This window comes from Mus pahari, chromosome 7, assembly GCF_900095145.1.
Source record: "Mus pahari chromosome 7, PAHARI_EIJ_v1.1, whole genome shotgun sequence".
NCBI classification, from domain to species: Eukaryota; Metazoa; Chordata; class Mammalia; order Rodentia; family Muridae; genus Mus; species Mus pahari.
Genome location: NC_034596.1, coordinates 93119663 through 93134895, shown reverse-complemented (window position 1 = coordinate 93134895; position 15233 = coordinate 93119663). Strand labels below are relative to the sequence as shown.

The window sequence follows — 15233 nt, the reverse complement described above, 5'->3', positions numbered from 1 at the left end:
TCCCAGAATTTAGGTTGCTTCTTTCTGTCCTGAAGCTGTGTAGCTTCTGCAGTCCACACTCTTGCAAGTGCAGACTGGAGCCCAGAAGCTGCGTCCCTTCTCCAGGCCGCCCTCTAACCAGCAGTGGACTGGAGCAAAGATGGTTCTCCTTCTGGCTCAGGCCTGGGGACTGCTCCTGGGCAGACACCCCTCCTCGGGTGGGGAAAGGCGCAGGATGACCTGAACCAGACATGGGTTCCTTCCCAGAAGCTGCGTCCCTTCTCCAGGCCGCCCTCTCCCTGGCAGTGCACTGGAGCAAAGATGGCTCACCTTCTGGTTTAGACCTGGAGACTGCTCCTGGGCAGACACCCCTCCTCGGGCAGGGAAAGGCGCCAGATGCCGGATCAGGCCTGGGGACTCCCCTGTGAACACCTCTCCACCTCTCCTTGGGCGGGGAAAGGCACCGGATGCCGGATCAAGCCTGGGGACGGTTCCCGGGCAAACACCCCTCCTCGGGCGGGGAAAGGCACTGGATGCCGGATCAGGCCTGGGGACTCCCCAGTGAACACCTCTCCACCTCTCCTCAGGCAGGGAAAGGTGCCTGATGCCAGATCAGACCTGGGGACTGCTCCCGGGCGAACACCCCTCCTCGGACGGGGGAAGGTGCCGGGTGCCGGATCAGGCATGGGGACTGCTGCCGGGCGAACACCCCTCTTCGGGCGGGGAAAGGCGCTGGATGACCCGAGTCTTTGTTCTCTTTCTTCAGTCTAGCTAAGATTAGCTAAGAGTGCCAATTTTCAGGAAACCAATTTCTGTTTTATTTTTGTTTTTGCTTTTGAATTCTGTTTTTCTGTCCCTCTTTTCTAAGTTTTATTATGTCCTTCTGTCCACTAACTGGGGGTTAATTTCTTTTCTAGTTTTCTATTTCCTCTTTGTGCTGACAGGAGGTCTATGTGAAGCAAGTGCTGTTCCAGTGAGCCACAGCCTGAACTAGTTTTCAGTTTCCTAAGACTTACATTTAAGTCATTTGCGGTCCTTTGTCCTCTACATTGCAGGCATCTGCACCTTAGTGCAGATCCTGCTGTGTCTTACTGAGTGGCTGTTTTTTATTTTTATTTTTCCCCCCGAGACAGAGTTTCTCTGTATAGCCCTGGCTGTCCTGGAACTCACTCTGTAGACCAGGCTGGCCTCAAACTCAGAAATCTGCTTGTCTCTGCCTCCCAAGGGCTGCATGCGCCACCACCGCCCAGATGAGTGGCTGTTTTTATGGTTTGGGACTTCTGCTTTTGTTTTCATTTGCAGATTTTCTCATTGGAGCCCAGGCTGGCCCTGTGTCACCTCCCAGGTGACAGTTGTGCACCAACATATCCCATCAAGAGTTCTCTTTTTATTTTACCTTGGACTCAAAGTTAGTTTCCAAATTTGTGAATATTACCTTCTGTTGTTAATTTTTATTTTAATTAAACTCTGGCTAAAAAGATTCTTATTTTCTGAAATATGCTAAGATAAATTTGTAACTTGATATGATAAACTCCAGGAATATTCCATGTGCTCTTAGGGAAATGTGCATCACACCCTGGTGGAAAGTCTGGCATGTTTGTTAGGTTCATTTTATTAACTGTGTTAATTCACCCCAACTGCTTCTTTACTGATATTGTTTGGATATTCCTGCCATTACTGAAAGTAGAGTATGGGATCTACCATCACTGTATTGCTATCAGTTTTGAGATTTAGATTTTTCTGTTACTATTTGCTTTTTATATTTCAGGAGCTCTGAAATATACGTGTTAGACCTTCCTATTGTGCCTTTTAATGATCATCTTTTTTTCTATAGAAAGCTTCTGACTTAAAGGTTTTTACCAACATAACAGCAACCACTACTGATTTCTCTTGTTTCTCCTCCCTGTGTACTGTCTTTGCCTTTTATTCTTTCATTTAGAGTTTGTCCTCACATCTGCACCAAGGCCCCTACAGACAACATGCCACTTTTTTTTTTCCTGTTGCTTTTTAGATTGAACTAGCTGTTATACATCTTTGAATTGGCAAGTTTAATTTATTTATATTTATATTATATTTGCCTTTTTTGTTTTTTTATTTTGTTTGTTTGAGACAGGGCTTCTTTGTGTGTATGTGTGTAGCCCTGGTTGTCCTGGAACATGCTCTGTAGATAAGGCTAGTCTTGAACTCACAGGTCTGCTTGCCTCTGTCTCCTGAGTGTTGGGATTAAAGGTGTGTACCACCACTGCCCAGCTTAAAACTCATTTATAAATTGAAATTTATTATCATTTTGTTATTGTTTCCTACATTCTTAGCAAATGCTTTGTTCCATTATTTGGTGATTTTTTTTTTTTTTTTGATAATTGAAGAACATGGGAATTTTAAAATCCCCAAACAAAAACTAGCCAAGCAACCAAACCAGAAGGCCTTGCATGTGACTGGTGGATGTAAACCTGTGCAGATGCCACAGAAAACATGACAGTTCCCAAGAAAGCACAGAGAGAGTTACTAATGACACAGGAACCTCATTTCTGGGTCCATCCTCTGAATCTGTGTCCCCACTGTCACTCACAGCAATGGAAGACGACTGAAGCTGCTAATGACAAACAGAATGAGGCACATGCACACATCACTTTATTGAGCCTTAAGATGACTCTGGGCTGCTGAGATGACTCATGGGCAATGTATTGCTACACAAGTCTGGTGATCTGAGTTTGAGCCCTAGAACCCAGTTAAAGTTAGCAGGAGGAATCAACTCTTACAGAGTTGTCCTTTGACCTCTGTATGCATGCGATGGCTCATGTGCTCACGTATACATCATACAAACTCAGACAATAATAAACCTCTAAAAAAGATTCTGATCATTACAGCACAAGTGATGCTAACATTATGCCAAGTAAAATATGCTGGTCTCAGAAGAAACACTGTAGCATTCCACTTAATCAAGGAACTTAGAATCATAAAGTTCATGGAAAGTGGACTGGAGAGAAACTTGACTTAGAAAGCAGAACGTGGACATGTGGTTCCCAGGCTCACACGTGGCCGAGGGTAGCTGGATGGCAGTGATGACTAAACACACAGTACTTAATGTTCTAAACACACAGTATTTAATGCTACTGAAATGGACACTTAGAAATAGGATGTTAAGTTTCAAATTATGTCTATTTCACCTATTTTTAAAGGGGTATCATATAAAAAATTACTTACATTTGATGCTAGTATTCACACTTACTGGAATTGAGCAGTCCACTGCGGCTGAAAGAGAATAAAATATTTAATAATATTCTTCATATTTATAAATAACGAGAAACACTAAATTTATAAATCACAAAACACTCTGAAGACTTGAAGTTCTTTGCTTTATTATTGCATTTCTAGAGATTAAAAATAAGATAGCAGATAAAAAATACTAGGTGGGATTAACAGTTCATTGAATAATGTAGAAGAGAATACTGGTGAACGTGAAAACATAGCAGTTTAACCACTGAATACGAAATATAAGGAAGGCTGAACAAGGAATGAGCAGAGCTTTGGTGGCTGATGCCAGGCCTTTATCATGGCGCACCAGCACAATTGAGCCGAGACTCAGACAAAGTGGAGCATCTCCATCCCCATTTCAAGACTTAATGAGATGCTCCAAAAACAATGCAGGATGCTGCGGGCAGAATGCTCCATCCCTATTTCAAGACTTAATGAGATGCTCCAAAAACAAAGCAGGATGCTGCAGGCAGAAAGGTAGACATGTAGATATGCACATTTATACCTCAAGACAGAATTACACATTGGGTCAAATGATGCTGAAGTAATTCAATAGGGAATTACTCTTCAGTAATTGATACCAGAAATTTAATATATGAGTAGGCAAAAAAACAGTAACCTTTTTTTCATACTATTTACCAAAACTCAAAATGAACCACAAACTTAAATGGAAGAGTCAAAAGCAAAAAGCTTCTAGAAGAAAACAAATTCAGAAAACCCTAAGATTACAAAATGGTCTCTTAAACACGTCGTTTAAAATACAAATCCTAAAATATCTGAAAATTGAGCTTGATTTTATATGATTTTAATACCATAACATACTATTTTTTTCAATTATTTAAAACATAACCTAAATATTTTTAAAGTTAAGCTCTTGAGACTACATAGCAAGATTTATTTATGAAAAAGTAAATAAAAATTTGGTATAGTTAGTAAAATGAATTAGTGAAATTAAAGTTTATGGTTAAACCTTGGAGGTTGTACTGGCTAGTTTTGTGTCAACTTGACACAAGCTGGAGTTAGCACAGAGAAAGGAGCTTCAGTTGGGAAAATGCCTCCATGAGATCCAGCTGTGGGGCATTTTCTCAATTAGTGATCAAGGGGGGAGGTGCCCTTCTGGGTGGTGCCATCTCTGTGCTGGTAGTCTTGGGTTCTATAAGAGAGCAGGCTGAGCAAGCCAGGGAAAGCAAGCCAGTAAAGAACATCCCTCCATGGCTTCTGCATCAGCTCCTGCTTCCTGACCTGTCTGAGTTCCAGTCCTGACATCCTTTGGTGATTAACAGCAATGTGGAAAATGTAAGCTGAATAAACCCTTTCCTCCCCAACTTGCTTCTTGGTCATGATGTTTGTGCAGGAATAGAAACCCTGAGTAAGACAGAGGTATTCACAAAGAGGAGACACTGCTCTATCCTGGCAACAGCAGGTGCTGCTGAGGGGGCAGTGGTAAGGAAACAACCAGTCGTCACTCTGGAAAGGGTTCCGTCACAAAGCTAAATGTATCCATAAACATACCCATGGCTCTACTCCTAGTGAAGTAAATTTACCATGCGAAACAGAAACATATGTTCATAACTGTATGTGAACACGTACAGTCATTTGATTCCCAGTAACTCAAACGGAGTCAAAACAACCCAAATATTTTCCATGCCATGGATCAACCAATTATGACAGCTTCATTAAATGGACTACTTTTTTTTTTTGGAGACACATTCTCTCTACATAGCCCTGACTCCCCTGGAACTTACTACATGGATTAGCCTGACCTGGAACTCAGAGATCTGTTTCCCTGTGCTGGGATTAAAGACATGCACCATCAATTAGAATCCTATTTATAAACAAAAGTAAATACATTTAAGGGCTGGGGAGAAGGCTCAGTTGGTAAAGTACTTGTGCAAGCACAGGACTGAGGTCTAACCTCAAACCCATGTAAAAAGCCAGGTGTGGTGGTGCACACTCAGAACCTCCACAGGGAGGCAGGTGGATCCTCAGCGCTGGCTGCCCAGCCTACCTACTCTAATGGGCAAGCTTCAAACCAGTGAAAGACTGTCTCAAAAATAAGAATGGCATCTGAGGGTGTGCTCTGTCTTACACACACATACACACACACACACACACACACACACACACACACACACCCAAAAAACTAAGGAAGAAATGTTGATAAACACATCATGGATGCCTCAAAGTGTTGTGCACATTGGAAGAAGCCAGGCTGAAAGTATAAATAAATATTATTCTATTCTATAGAAAAGGCAAAAGTGTAGGAACAGAGAACAGATGGGCAGCTTCAGAGATGAGGGGGGACCTTTTTGGATATTGGAAATGTCCTATACCAGGGTCAGCACACTGTTATTGCAGGATCAGAGGGTAAATCTCTGGCTTTTCGAGGTAATACAGCTGGTCTCAACCAGTTGACTCTGCATTTCAGTGCAAAGGCTGCTACAGCCAGTATGAAAAAGAATGAACATGACTTATGGACACTAAGTTCAAATCTCATACTGTTTTCAAATGCTACAAAATACCACCCCCTCCCTTTTTCTTAGCAGCAATTTAAAATATATGTACCCTTCTCTGTTCCTGAACTGAACAACAGCATGGGGCAGGAAGATGGCCATACATGCTAGAGTTAAATGATCTCGTTTATTGTCAACACTGTCGTGGTTATAGAGACATATAGATTTTCAAGGTATTTCCATATATACTTAACAACTAGTGCATTTTATTCTATGTAAGTTATCTTTTAATAAAATCAATAATAAAAGGAAGAATAGCAGCTAGCATCTTCTTTGTGTAACTTCCTAAATGAAAAGCAGGTTAGATTATATTATATTAAGACCAGCATCCAGCTGAGTATGGCAGCGGCACAGCACATTCAGTTCCTTGGGAGCCCAAAGCAGAAGGATACTGATGTCAGGTCAGCCTGGGCTTTATAGTAACATCTTGTACTAGGAAGATAGTGTAGTCACTAGTGAAGTGAAGGTATGGCAGCACACTTTTCTACTCTCAGCCCTGGGGAGGCAGAGTCAGGAGCATCTCTGGGGCTTGCCTCCTACATAGTTTAGCCTTAAAATGTCAAGTCCAAGGTCTCAGTGAGGGACCCTCTCTTAAAAAAATGGATGGCTCCTGACAAATGACACTTCAGGTTGACCTCTGGCTTCTATATGCATACACACACATGCATATGCACCTGAATACATACTTGCTTGCTCACACACACACAAGCATGCCCAATATAGACACATAAAATTTTAAACACAAATAGAAAAATTAGCAATCTCTAACAACAAAAGAATATTAGAATAAATGCATTAAATGAGTTGTCTAGGCATTATGTAATTGTAAATGTTGTTAACATAAATTTTGCCATTGATATATAATCAATAGTTGGCATCCCAGTTTAAGATCCAAGTCCCCTTTAAAATAATGTAAAAACCCCTTTGCCACAGGTTCATCATAATGAGAAGTAAAGCTGGGGTTTACATGGGCACAGGAAATTCAAATTTGCACATTTTTACCTTTGGCTGAAAGGATTTTATTATAGTGAACAGCCATGTGGTTCTTGACCAGCTGGAGAGTGGTTAGTCTGAGAGAAGAGGAGTCAGTGCAAAAAGCTAAAAATTAAAACATATTTAATCGTTACACATGTAAACTTAATATAAACATCACAAGATACAGTTACTGACGTCATTCTCAGTCCCTTCTGGACTTCGCTGGAGGAGGTGGAGAGTACACACACTGTCATGGCTCTGTGTCCAGTCTTCATCTTGCCCTGGGAACACTGACTAGCAACTCATCACCTGGGCTCCAGCCTCTTCAAGAGTTAAGTTTTACAAGCTTGAGAGTTTGGGAAAGAGATTCTAGAATATAATCTATTAAAATAATCTAAAATATAATCTACTAATAAATTAATAATGTTAATCTACTTTTAAATTATTACTATCTATTTTATATCTTTTTATCTCGTAATTAAACATCTTCAATCATTTGCTCGACTATGAATCACTGAGCCTGAGAGATCAGACAAGTTCCAAAGCACAAGACTATACATGGAGACTGTGAGGTAAGTGTCACAGAGAGAGAAGTCTCTGACTTTATAGCTGCAGTCAAGATCCACAGACTGCTTTAAAGCTACGTATTGAACCTTTCCACCTTCTCTCAAATTGTTTAAAGTGAATCTCAGAAGCATTAAGCATCAATGTATAAGCATAAAGCACTATGGAGGCATCTTCTTAAACATTAAAAACACTTTTTACATGTGTTTTTATGTGTGTGTGGTATACGTGCAAGCCTATGCATGCCACATGTGTGTGGGTACATGTATGTGTACAACAGTGAGTGAGCACGCAGGTATAGGTGTCAGGAATCTTCCTTGGTCATTCTCTATCTTATTCAGTGAGGTAGGATCTTTCATTTGAAGCCAGGTCAGCTGATGAGGCTAGTCTAATGAGGCAGCTTGCTCTGGGCATCCCATCCCTGTCTCCCCAGGCAGGTGGGCTGCCACTCCCACCATGTGTTTATATTGGTTTGGGGATCCAACTCTCAAATTTGCACAGCAAATTTATTATTTATTATCTATTTATCCATTGAGCTATATTCCCAGCCCCTGAAAAAAAAATTGAGAAATAACAGGAGCATATACTTAAAAAAAAAAATCAACAGTAAAATAGAATATAGGGCTTGAAAAGATTATTCTCCACTGAACCTTAAGATTCCCCTCCTAGATCTATCCTTCAGTACGTCAAAATCAATCCATTCATGAAAACTCCACAGAATACAAGCATGTTACTATCAAAGATGTGGCTGGAGGACACATGCCATGCATTGTCACACTCTCTCTACCAGTAAAATTCTTTTTAGCCATTATTATCACCATTTAATAGAAGCACAGAGCTGTGTACTAAGTCTGTGTCATATTTCTGCAAAGGAGGCATTGCTGAGATAAGAGCCAATGCAGCTGCATGCTGACAAGTGCTCTGCCTGCATTAGCTCTGCAAGTGCATGCTTTGTGTGTGTGTATGTGTGTGTTTGAGCACACACTCCTGAAGATTGAACCTAGGGGCTATGCAAACCCTCTACTCCTGAACTATAGCCCCAGCACTTTTTACTTTTTTCTTTGAGAAAAGTTCTGATTAAGTTCCCAGAAAGGCCTTGACCTCAAGCTATAGCCCAGGCAGGCCATAAACTTACTATCCTCCTGCCTCAGTCTTCCAGATACTGGTATTACAGGTTTGCACCACCAGATATTGCTTCAAAGGTTTGTTTGCTTGTTTTTTTGTTTTGTTTTGTTTTGTTTTTGTTTTTAAATGGGATTTCCTAGCTGTTTCTATGAATACACTCTGGTACAAAGAAATAAAATGAAATAAATAAAAATTTCAGGGGCTGGTGAGATGGCTCAGTGGGTAAGAGCACCCGACTGCTCTTCTGAAGGTCCTGAATTCAAATCCCAGCAACCACATGGTGGCTCATAACCATCCGTAACGAGATCTGACGCCCTCTTCTGGAGTGTCCGAAGACAGCTACAGTGTACTTACATATAATAAATAAATAAATCTTTAAAAAAAAAATTTTTCATCTTTTTTTCTTATTTGGAGGGGATAGTTTGAAATAATTTTCATAGAAATAAGAACAATGGGTTTAAATTCTTTTTCCTAAAACCAATGCCAAAGATGTTTAAGTTATAATTACAAAACTTATTTTAAGTTAATATTAAAAATTTACTTTGGAGACCTTTATCACTTGACAATCATCACCTTAATAAGGCAGACATGCCTTCAACCAGACCGTGTGCTGGCAAAAGTAGCCCCTGGTATGGCAGGGTGGGAAAGCAGGGGCAGCTAGGTTCACAATCAGGGCACAACAGTAGTTCGACATTATGACCCCCCAAACTGAGCCCAAAGAATGCCTACAACATTTAGTTCTAATTGCTGATACGAAGTGCAAGTAAGTGTTCCTTAAGAGAACTTCGTCCTCAGCTTGTGTGACCACCCAGCACAGAAAACAGTGAGTCTCTAATGTGGCTCCAGCTGTAAGCAGCTCACTTACCGTTGCTCTTGGTGCTCAGGTGTCCTGTAAATAGGCATGGTGGGCTGTACCTGGGAAGGACAGACGCTGCTCTGACTTTCAACGACAATAAAAACCACAAATTAGGACACATGAAACACAATGTTCATAAAAAAACAATATAGAATTTTAAAAATAACACATTTATTTTTAAATAAAGTTGCTGAAACTTTTATTCAGCTAGGCATGGTGGTGCATACCTATAATCCCAGCAGTTCAGAGGCAGAGGCAGGCAGATCTTTGAATTCCAGGCTAGATTGGTCTATATAAAAAGTTCAAATGCAGCCAAGGCTAAATAATAAGACCATGTCTCAAAAAAAAAATCATTATGTTACTACCGACAATAATTTATCTCATAGGAAAAATTCCTATGAGCACAGATTGAACAATTTTTTTTTTTTGAGAAAATAAGGGTTGGGAGAGATGGCTCAGGTGATAAAGTGACTGTCATATATGCACCAAGGAAAGACCTGAGTTTGGAATCCACATAAAAAGTCAGGCATGGCAGCACATGCTTCTAACTGCAGCTTTGGAGGGGATAGGGTGGGCACAGACAGGTCCCTGACACTCTGTGACAAAGTACTGTAGCTGAACCAATGAGCTTCAAAAGGCACTGACAGTTTTAGTTGTAACTTGACACAACCTAAAATTACCTGCAGACAGTCTCAGTGAGTGAGTGCCTAGGGCCCATCTAGACTTTTAAGCTCCTGCTGTTGGGGAATACCCATCGAGATAGTTGATCACTGAACAGACATAAAACAGTGGGAGGCCTTGTCTTAAAAGATAAAGGTGGAGGCCACCAAGGAGAGACTTGACCAAGTTATTTTATGTGAAGCACTGTATGTATTGGGGGTCTGTGCTTAGCAAGTGCTCTCTACTGAACTGTTTTCAAACTAAGTTATTTTCAGAATGGTTTACTTTGAGATTTTATTTTTACGTGAAGTGATCAATAGATCATTTACGTCACTTGATATATAATGATTTTATTTTGTTTACTACTGATACATTAGAGTTTTGTTTTGAGATAATATATATTTTGAGTTATAGTTATTATATTGTTTTCTTTTGAGATTAGGTCTTACTATTAGGGCCCAGGCTGGTCTTGAATTCCTGGGCTCCAGTGATCCTGCCTCAGCCATCCATGCAATGGGAATCACAGGCACACACCAATGTACCCAACTAAATACACTATATTTAAAGAGAATTCCAATAATGTGAAAATTGTGTTTGATCTTTCAGACTTCATGGGATTAGAAAATTACATAGACACCATCACAAAAGAATTTCTTTCTCCACAACTTAATTTTATGTTCAGTAATGATCTTAAAAAGGAGCAGAGTTACAGTGTTAATATAACTAGTGTATAGAACATGAATACTGTATTTACTGTATTCCCCAGGCAGCTTTTTTGGTTGCTTCTTCATTTATTTACATTAAGATATGCACTCACTGGTTTCTACCATTCCTAACAGATAAATGTCATGTTAAAACTCACAGGTCTGAAGGGAGGCCTAGACAAGTCATTTCACCTGGGCCCTTTCTCAGGCATCGATCCCTCCAATGGGGACATTTTTCTGTTTCTTGATATGACTTTTTTTTTTTTTTTTTGGCTAATGCAAGTGTTAGGTACTACTGTAGTAATTATTACTTATAGCTACTTTTATGACTGTTTAACAAACCTTTATACTCATTTAAATAACTTAGGCACAGTTTCTATGACTGGACCCAGAATGATCTGAAATCAGGTCTCAAACTAAATGCCCAGGAAAAGAACAGCCTTCTCTAAACTAAGCCTAAAAGCTGCTGCATGGGACTGATGTGGTGTTGGCGGGACAGTCAAACTCTTCAGCTCGCTTTCCTATATGATTTGATTTTACTAACAATCAGAAGAAACTTAACTGAGGAAAAAAAAAAAGGTGTTTCAGTACTTTCCCAACATTTCTGCAGTTTTAGGAATAGGTCAATTTTAAAGGTATTTCCAAGGGAATGATAGATTAAAAAACTTTCCCCAAGCTCTTCTCAGTTGGCTGTCCCAACAGGCTGTCTCCTCCTGTTTTTCCAGCACAGGTTGCTGATATACAATGAATGGTGGACCAACAGTCTCATTTTCTTTTCTCCTTTCTCCCTCCTCCTGTCAGACACTGGAAACAAAGCCTTACAGGTGATCAAGCCTGGCTCCCCATTTTTTCAACAACTAAGGCTTGGCAAAGTAAAGTACCTGGCAGAACGCCTCATTGGTTACGATCAGAGACTAGATATAAGATCAGTTGTTTTCCAAGCTGATGGCTTTCTGCCCTATCACACTCTTGAAGGCTGACCTCACTAAAGAATTTGCTTACTGTGAGGAAGTGAGGAACGTTTTCCCTTGGGTATCTTTAGTATCTTATATTCTGAAATAGCTGAGGGAACTCATAAAATCTAAGATGGTTACTTTAAACTAAAATTAAGCATTGACGCTTCAGCTAAATGAATGGTTACTTATAATTTATAACCAATTACAATTATAGTTAACTTATAATTTAGTATATAAAAACTAGCCCAGATACTTTTTGAATATAACATTTATACCAGAAACAATGTTATTAATATATGTTATGGGTTAAAAGTGAAGCCACCTAAAAGTATAAACCCTTTTACATTTGTCACCTCATTTAAAAATAAACATCAAAACCTCACTAAGTCTATTACTATACAAATGTAAGTAAAAGAACTTGAGGGCTTTAGCTTCTTAGTCTGGGGCTTGTGCTGTCACAACTGTGACACTAGGGGAATTATTTATAATCTTTTGTTTTATTCATTTCAAACTATGAATAATACCCATTTAACAGGACTTGTGTGTAAACAAGTGTTGAGTTATGGGTGGAACACTGTAAAGGTTTAAAGTTTGTTTTGTAACCATTTCTGAAGACAGTAACAGCATTTGGTGTTTTTTTTCTCTAGAGCTTAGGTTGGGATGGTGTCTGAATAGCCTCCCCGCCGACCTTCTATGTTAAGTGGAACACTTATTTTGATCAATTATTGTAGAATAAAGGTGCATGCAAGATGAAAGCAAGGCTTAATTAATCATTAGCAGGTCGATTCAAAGGTACCCTTTAAATAGACAACACCAGTCCCCCTCCCCTCTCTCTTGCCTATTTTAGTCTTAAGAAAGAATACTTTGACTAGGCTGATGTGCAAAGATTTATGGGTAGAGGTCACAAACTACTTCACACACCCCACTTGACTCAAATGTACACCGTGATTATGTGTGTCTTTTGCTATTAAACAGTCCATCAACCAGCCACATTGGGAGTTTCTTACAAATGCAGTATCCCACCTCCCACTTTGGAGCAACTGAATTATAACCAGCTCAGGGTGAGTCAGTTCTGAAGGGAGGGAGAGGAGGGAGTGGAAGACTTCATGTACTTAAAATGCACCAGGAGCTTGCTGTATATTATCTGCACTTAAGCCCCAAGAACTCCGTGGCATGGGTATTTACCCACTACCTTCAAGATGAGGAAACTGAGGGTCCTTTCTGTGAAAGCTGCCGGCCTGATCTGGGGTTCAGGTCGGACTTCAAAGACCAGGCTAGTATTCTGCCTAGGAGATTCCCAAGTGATACAGGCTGCAGGGTCCCAGGATCCGAGGGGACGGATGTCAGGGCGACAAACTCAAGATCAGGCAGTAAATCAAAGAGCCGGGCATGCGGGGCCTTCCTGAGCTTCAGGCTTTTCTAGTTCCAGCCATTACCCTGCGACACTGAAGGAGGTGGCAGACGACCTTAAAGGCCAAGGGCAGCCTGAACCCGCGCAGCCCCTTACCTCTCCGGCTGCCATCCATGCTTAGTCCTCCTGCGGCTTCCGCAGTTGTGTCCCCTTGGTTCTTACTGGGACCAAGCCGAGCCCCCGCAGCGGAGGTAAGGAAAAGACCAAGCTCGCGGGGGGCGCAAAGGGTCACAGCGACGGTCGCCAGGGCGGTTGCTAAGGGCCGGCTCCGCGGCTGCAGATTATGACGTCACAACATAGGGACGTGTGATCCTAGGCCCCCCCCCGACCACGCCCCAAGGCACTCACGCCTACACAAAGTGCCAGCAGCCGGCGGGAGGAAGGCCCCGGGTCCCTATCTGTTGTTCTGGGAGCCTGGCAGTTATCCAGAGTGAACTGTCCGAAAAGCGAGTCATAGCTACTTCTGCCACCATACCCACTTTTACTTGGATGCCTGTGATTCGAACTCAAGTCCCCAAGCGCTTTTGACGGGGGGGTGGGGTGGTGGTGTTTATCTTCTGCAGATTCCTCCCCACCCCGCAACCCCTAAGTTTGTATTGTAAGCATTGCAATCAGTGTGAATTTCCTTTCTGCCCACTGAGGTCCTCAGCTCCTGCACTCATTCTCCCTTTATCTTTAATGCCACAAAGATCGGTTCATTTTCAATGGAAGAAGGCAGTGAGAAAAGGGTGGATGTATTCTGCTGCTTTCTGCGAGTTGTTTATTTAGGCAGTAGTTAATTGTGTATCCATGGAAATAAGATCGGAACGGGGTAGAGGGAGTGCAGAAAGCATTCTGTCACACTAGGCTTCTCAGCAACCCGTTCCTGAACTTTCAGGTTGGATGTGTAAGTCTTTATTGTGGTATCATATAGCAGTATTCCTGGGCTCTGCCCAGTAGAAGACCACAACCCATTGATTGCAACCTAATTCCTGGAGACCAAAAATGTCACTAGGTATTACCATAGGTTGCCTGAGGAGGAGAAACTACATCCCATCTGAGAACCTCTGTAATCACAGAAAGCATACTGGATTCCGAGCCAGATTTGCTGAACTTTGAGTGTCTATATATTATGGTTGATTTTTATGGCACCCTAATAAAAGAATGTCCAGAATAGGGAGGCTTTCCTGATTGCCTAAAATGATTTGGAAGGAACTGGAGAGATGCTTCAGCGGGTAAGAGACTGTTCTTCCAGAGGTACATCTGTAATGGGATCTGTTGTTCTCTTCTGGTATATCTGAAGGGAGCAATGGTGTACTCATATGCAATAAATAAATAAATAAATGATTGGGAAGGCCCACTCTGATTGAAGGTGCTATCGTCTACTAGCAGTCCAGATGTAAAAGGCTGTGGCTGAAAAGGAAGATAGTCCAGAATACTGGTACTCTAAGACATGGGAGGAGAGTTTGGATGATAGAGTAAGGGGACCAAGGGAGACTGCAGCTGTGGTCCAGAGGTCAAGGACTGCTCCTACAGAGGACCCAAGCTCAGCTCCTAGCTACCACATCCAGCAGCTCACAATTAACTTCAGCTTCAGGGCATCTGATACCTTTGGCCTCCAATGACACCTGCACTGATGTGTGTACACCCACACATACTCAGTTAAAAATAAAATCTTTTTTTAAAAGACAGAATTGGGTAGTATGTAGAAAGCAGAAAATTTTATTCCTACTCATTGTTACTTAAAATTCTGAGATTCCCTAAGGCATTGATTACACCATTAGCAGCTTAAAAAAATCCACCATGCAAAAAAAAATATTCACCTTGCTTATAATACTGTGTATAATAGGTCTCCAGTAAGCATCTGCTGAGTTTGACAAGAGCTGAAATTTAGAGGGCAAACTGAAGAAGGCAACACAATGATTTGTGTCACTAGAAAGAGATGCGAGCTCCCCTTATCAAAGTAGACTTGGAGATAAAAATATTCTGCACTGGGTCCTTTGGGTATATATTATGACTTCCATTTATATATGTGTGTATATATATATATATATATATATATATATATATATATACACACACATATATAAATGGAATGGAATTCCTGTGTGTGTGTGAACATGTATGTCTCTACACCTATATGTATTTATTAATATGCTTTTTTTTTGGCTATTTTCTAATTTTGTTGCTTTTGTATTATTCTCATTTGTTTGTTTTTGATTTATTCTATCATATTTTATTGTTATTCTTTAGATG

The 15233-nt window shown here is 40.9% G+C and overlaps 1 protein-coding gene across 6 annotated transcripts in view; it reads right to left on the bottom strand.

Moving 5' to 3' along the window:
- The window catches only part of Spata7 (spermatogenesis associated 7), a 37357-nt gene extending 24080 nt beyond the window's left edge, over positions 1 to 13277 (bottom strand). For 2 of the 6 annotated variants that reach the window (XM_029541151.1, XM_029541154.1), the window contains exons 1-4: positions 13095 to 13258; positions 9277 to 9351; positions 6750 to 6845; positions 3184 to 3231 (exon numbers count right to left, since the gene is read on the bottom strand). In XM_029541151.1, coding sequence (XP_029397011.1) covers positions 3184 to 3231; positions 6750 to 6845; positions 9277 to 9351; positions 13095 to 13113 — 238 coding nt within the window. In that variant the 5' untranslated portion in view covers positions 13114 to 13258. Of the gene's footprint in view, positions 1 to 3183; positions 3232 to 6749; positions 6846 to 9276; positions 9352 to 13094 lie in introns of all 6 variants that reach the window. The other 4 variants (XM_021202129.1, XM_029541153.1, XM_021202130.1 and 1 more) reach the window with 4 other exon arrangements.
- Between the last annotated feature and the right edge of the window lie 1956 nt (positions 13278 to 15233).